The 5,930-nt window shown below is 33.5% G+C and overlaps 1 protein-coding gene across 1 annotated transcript; it reads right to left on the minus strand.

Annotated features, from left to right (window-relative positions):
- Window positions 1–236: 236 nt before the first annotated feature.
- On the minus strand, window positions 237–3,930 carry LOC131626187 (probable LRR receptor-like serine/threonine-protein kinase At3g47570). The gene is made up of 2 exons (XM_058897014.1): window positions 1,186–3,930; window positions 237–1,093 (listed from the first exon to the last, which is right to left on the minus strand). Exons 1-2 carry the CDS (start codon window positions 3,857–3,859, stop codon window positions 672–674), a joined length of 3,096 nt encoding a protein of 1,031 aa, XP_058752997.1. The 5' UTR covers window positions 3,860–3,930; the 3' UTR covers window positions 237–671.
- Between the last annotated feature and the right edge of the window lie 2,000 nt (window positions 3,931–5,930).

A 5,930-nucleotide genomic window follows, 5' to 3' on the forward strand; every position in this document is an offset into this window, starting at 1 on the left:
TTCCACCTCATAGAGTGGGATAAGAAATTCCCTTTATTTTTAAAATTTTAGGCCCCCTATATTTTGGGATCTTAAAAATTAGGCTCCGACCCCCTAAATTAATAGCTCTAGTTTTAGGACTGTCTTTGATGGCATGTAAGACGGACTACCGCATAAGGTCTAAGATTTATGACAGTTAAACTGTGGCTAAATAGAACATCATAAAATATTTATCACAGTTAAATAGAACCTCTATTTATTATGTCATGGTTAAATAACAATTAATTTACACAGAGTCTCCCAAAATTTGAGACGATTCTATTTTTTTTTTGTTGAAAATCTTGGTATCCGGCCTTGCGACCGACTAATTCAAGAGGGACCAATCCCACCGTCCACTAGCGGGGGCCCCGTTTAAAGCCAGAACGAAGTTCTGTATTTTAAAGCCAGAACAAAGTTCTGTATGGACTCTATTTAATTTTGTGTTTTAACATCAAGTTATTGGCATTTTTTTTCATTTCCAACCCAGACAAAGCTATTTTGATTGTCATTTTAAATGCATTTAATGACTAATTTGAAATTCTTATTCATATAATTTATTTAGTAGGAGAACATGAACCTTATTGCAAAATTTTCAGATTGCGCACCAGTAAGTACAGATTATACACTATAGGCAGAAATGACACCAACAAACATCACAAGCCAAGAACAGACTGCTTAATTCCATGCAACTTTGATAAGGCTTCTCTCATTGTCAACCTATCTTTGGGATGATGTGCTACACATGACAAGCCGATTCTCATTGCAGCAGCTATGCACTCCTCCGCATTGTGAGTCCAGTATGTCTTACTACCATCACTATAGCTGATGTCGCCGGATCTACCACTATGACTGTCGCTGCTGAAACTTTGTATCGAATATTCAAAATGGTTCATAAGCCTTTGATCAACAACATCCAGTAATTGCTTTGCATCCATTTCTAATACAAAGTTGTCCATGTTTAATCCTTCTTTGAACATTTCATCTGTTGGTTTTTTGGCTATCAACATCTCTAGCAGTAGGATCCCAAAACTGTACACATCACCACTAGTTGAAGCCTTGCCACCTAGACCATATTCTGAAACAAGTTATCCCAATATTAGATAAGTTATGCCAAAGTAGAAGGTAAAAGAAAGTACAAACAAAAGAGAAAAACTCATTAGTAAGTACCTGGGGCAATATAGCCGATTGATCCATTCAGTTCTCGAGTGCTGCTGCGTTTCTCAGATGCATTTTGAGGGAGAAACCTTGCCAATCCAAAATCGGCTACATGTGCAACCATATCTTCATCTAGTAGGACATTGAGTGGTTTCAAATCACAATGGACTATTGGTGGATCACAATCACGGTGCAAGTAGTCCAGGGCAGATGCAACATCAATAGCAATGTTTAACCTCTGCAACAAGGTTAGTGAAGATCCCGACTCGAGATCTTCTGGGTATAAACTCATCTCCAAATTACCATTAGGAATGAAATGCATAACAAGGGCCTTAAAATCATCCCCTTTGTGATCAGTACTAGAACAAGAAGTGATCACCTTGACAAGATTCCGATGCCTAACATTTTTCAAAGTTTCACATTCTGCACTAAAACTCTGACAGGCTTTGCTTTGTTGCAGGTCAAAAACTTTAACAGCAAGTGTGGTGGTTTGACTTTCGTAAGTGTTAAGGTTGAACACTCCCTTGTAAACAGAACCAAAGCCTCCTTTTCCAACCAAGTTTGTAGAAGAAAAATTATTTGTAGCAAGCCTAATATCATCATAGGATATATTTTGAGGCAAACCCTTTAGAGGAGTTGATGACAATTTTGACAAACTTCTTTGCTCCTCCTTTTTTTTCGTCTTAGAGGAATATAGCATCCACAGCAGAGAGAGCATTGAAACAAACAAAACTGTCGCGGCTATAATCGGTAGTATGATAAGGAGCAAATTGTTTCTCTTGTTCTTTTTACCTGCAACACACAAAGTGACTCCCAACTTTTGCATAACTTGATTGTTAAGGCCGCATAATCTGTTGTTACCTTGAAGATCAACCTGGCTTAGGTTCATAAAAACACCTTTCATTGGAACCTCTCCTTCCAATTTGTTGAAAGACAAATTTAAACTCACCAAATACTTAAGCTCTTCTAAATTCTCAGGAATTGAACCAGAGAGATTGTTTGATGATAGATCCAAAGTCTCAAGAAATGCTGAATCTCCTAGACTATTTGGAATTGAGCCACCAAATTTATTTCTTGCCATCTGAAGTACCTTCAATCCGTTTGCTTGGATGTTAGAAATGTTCCCCGATAGCTTGTTGTCCGAAACAATCATGAACTCTAACTGCTCCATGTTGAGTACAGGAGGAAGCGAACCATTCAACGAGTTTCCACGTAGGTACAAAGTTGTCAATCCAGAGAGTTGAAAAATCTCCATTGGTATGACACCGACAAGCCTATTCATTCCCAAGTCAAGATAATTCAAGCTCTTGCATCGTCCGATGCTCGCGGGAATTCTACCTGTGAACTGGTTGTTTCTCATTGCAATTTGATACAGATTTGTAAAATTTCCAAATATGTCTGGAATTTCGCCAAACAATCTATTTTGGTGTATCCAAAGCTGCTGCAATTTCTTGAGTGTTCCAAGTTCTATTGGGAACTCTCCAGTGAAATTATTCCATTCAAACGAGAAGGATGTGAGATTTTGAAACTTTTTCATTCCCTTAGGAATGCTTCCATTTAGCTGATTATTAGAAACACAGAACTGTTGTAGATTGCTTGAAAGGTAGGCAACAGAATTCGGAAGTTCACCGGTCAAGTTGTTATAATTGACCTTAAGGATTTGCAACTGAGTGGAGTTTCTAAGGGAATCAAAGAACTGTAAATTCAATGATGTTGTAGAAGTGAGAAAGTTATTAGCTAGTGTCAAAATAGTGAGGTTTTTCAGGTTGTTGAAAAGAGGTATTGGCCCATGAAATCTATTGTTAGAAAGATCAATAGTTTGAAGATGTGATGAATTGGATATAGAATTTGGAATCACTCCATCAAACCTATTGGTTGCAATAGCAAGTGTGGTTAAATTTGGAAGGGCGTTGCCAATATTTTGCGGCAACTCGCCTGATAGATTGTTCAGCGTGAGGGATAAGAAAACTAAGGAAGAGAGGTTGAGGAAAATAGAAGTAGGAAACTTGCCAGAGAAATTGTTCTCTGAGAGTTGAAGTGTTGAAAGATTACGGAGATTGGCCAATTCAATTGGAATCTCACCAACAAACTTGTTCCTTGCCATAGAAAGACTCTCAAGAGAAATGAGATTGCCAAAAGTTGAAGGGATTTCACCTGTGAGATTATTGACAGAAAAGTCCAAACTTTGTAGATTATGCAGTTGGCCTAATTGTGGTGGAAGTGTACCTGATAGATTGTTGCGAGCTAATTGAATGACAGTGAGGAGTGTGAGATTGCCAAATTCAATTGGAATCTCACCAATAAACTTGTTCTCTCCCAAAGAAAGAGTCTCAAGAGAAATGAGATTGCCAAAAGTTGAAGGGATTTGACCATGAAAAGTGTTGTTGGAAAGGTCAAGTGAAAGGAGGGAAGTGAGGTTGGAGAGATTAGAAGGTAGTTTACCAGAGAGGCCAAGTCCTGATAAGGTGAGAGACTGAACTCTTTCACCAGCTTTGGAACAGTTGACTCCATACCAGGTACAGTGATTTGAATCTGTTGTCCAATTTGACAGAACATTGTTTGGATCAGTTAGTTGTAATTTGAAAGATAGAAGTATATCTTTATCTGTGTTATTGCTGATGCAAATGATGAAATGAAAATTATGAAGAAGGAAACATAAGAACAAAATATGATGTACATGGATCATAGTGGCTGAGGTGGTAAAGTTATAATCTGTCTCACACTTTAATGTGCCTGTAGGTATTTATAAGTGAAATCCTCGTTTGATATATGATGTTTAATGCTGCATATAGACTTTCATTTTAGTTGTAGAAGAATTCCAAGTTGAAAAAGTTCCACACGTTTAGTTGTATAAAAGAAGAGGAAGGGTAAAACTATATAATAAATTTGTATATTACTAAATATGTTAGTAAAAAGTATTTTAAATTTGTAAAAATAAAAATTTCCCTTTCTTTTTCTTTATACTTTTGTGTTAGAATGTTAAAGGGTTGTGAGATATAGTTAAATATTTTTTTAGATTATGAGTATATTTAGAGATGTAAATGAATATTCATGGGGACGGATACTACCATATCCGCGTCCGTCTCGTTGAATAAATATGATATCCGGATCTCATAATCATGTGGGTATTCGCTAATCGATTAATTCATGGATATTAAGATATTCGTGGATATTTATGGATATCCATGGATAACATTTTGTTTTAATAAGAAATGACGAAATAGGAGATCAAATTACATCCGAAGAGTTACACGCGCTCATAACTTTATTTCGAATAAATATTTTTTTAAATCACCGTTGGATTAAAACATATTATCATATATATCACACCTATAAAGTTTGAGATTAATCCATAATGATTTACTATACCATCAAGATATTCAAAGATTAACGTCAAAATAAACTTTCATATAACATTAATTTTGATGTAGCTCAGTGACATAATAAATCATTATATATTAATCTCAAATTTTATAGGTATGATCTATATGATAATATATTTCAATTCAACGGTTAATTTTAAAAAATATTTATTCAAAATGAAATTATGAGCGAGTGTAACTTAGTCAAAACACATACATCAAATTATTAATTTGGTTCAATTTAATTCTCGAAAAATTCGAATAGTTCGATTTCAATTTTTAAATTTTTTACTATGGATTGGTGCATACACAACTCATGTATTGACTTGACTTGTATACTATTGGCTTAACATTTAACATTGATTCTTTCTTTGCTTTGACTACGAAGTTTCCAACAATGTATGTAAGGTTGGAGATTTTAGTCGTTTGGTTTGTTGTTGAAAGTCAGAAGTTACAACATTGATTCTTTCTTTGCTTTGACTATGAGAATGTCTTTTTTATATGAGAATGTGAGAATGAATCTGAACCATTGGATTTTAAAATAAATGGTAGAGATTATGTGTGAATTTTTTTTTATCTCTCTTCAATTTCTTATATTAATGATGGAGGAGAGAGAAAAAAAATATTCACACAAAATCTCCACCATTTATTTTAAAATTTAATGATTCAGCTTCATTCTCACATTCTCGTATAAAAAAGTCATTTTCATATGATATGCCATATATATATATATATATATATATATATATATATATATATATATATATATATATATATATATATATATATATATATATATATATATATATATATATATATATATATATATATATAAAGACACACGCGTGCATGCACATAATCATGAGACACAAAAATTATTTGATGATGATTTAAACAAAGAATATTTTGCTACTATAATGTAAGAATAAATAGTACAGACTTCACAACAGGTGAAGTACTATAAATATAGTAATAAAATGCTAACAAATTTAATTTTTTTGCAAAGGTTTTTGCCAAAAATATGATATTCTTAAATGATTAAATATTTTAGAAAATTATGATTTTTCATAACTGAAGTGACAAATGATGAGTACAATATGCATATGGATTTAGATTTATGTAAATATTTAAGAACATTAAGTGTTCCATTCAGTTTAGGTGCAACAATTTTCATCTGAAATATTGATGAAAAGTGAGAATAACTCAATGACATATAAAACAAGTTTTCAAAAGAGAGATCTTTTCAAATATTTTTTGGTTACCTCAAGATCGGAAATTTCATAAAATGGTAGAGGAAAAGCACCATGATAAACACCTCTACATCTATATATTGGATAATAAATAGATTGAATGTTCAATGTATTTGCTTGGGAGCATTTATGATTCTCATAACAA

Source organism: Vicia villosa, unplaced genomic scaffold (genome assembly GCF_029867415.1).
Source record: "Vicia villosa cultivar HV-30 ecotype Madison, WI unplaced genomic scaffold, Vvil1.0 ctg.000273F_1_1_3, whole genome shotgun sequence".
In the NCBI taxonomy this organism is placed as follows: Eukaryota; Viridiplantae; Streptophyta; class Magnoliopsida; order Fabales; family Fabaceae; genus Vicia; species Vicia villosa.

Coding starts and splice junctions, on each gene's coding strand:
- LOC131626187 (XM_058897014.1), bottom strand. CDS start 3,859: ATGATCCATGTACATCATATTTTGTTCTTATGTTTCCTTCTTCATAAT. Junction 1,094..1,185: donor AATCGGCTATATTGCCCCAG/GTACTTACTAAT, acceptor AACTTGTTTCAG/AATATGGTCTAGGTGGCAAG.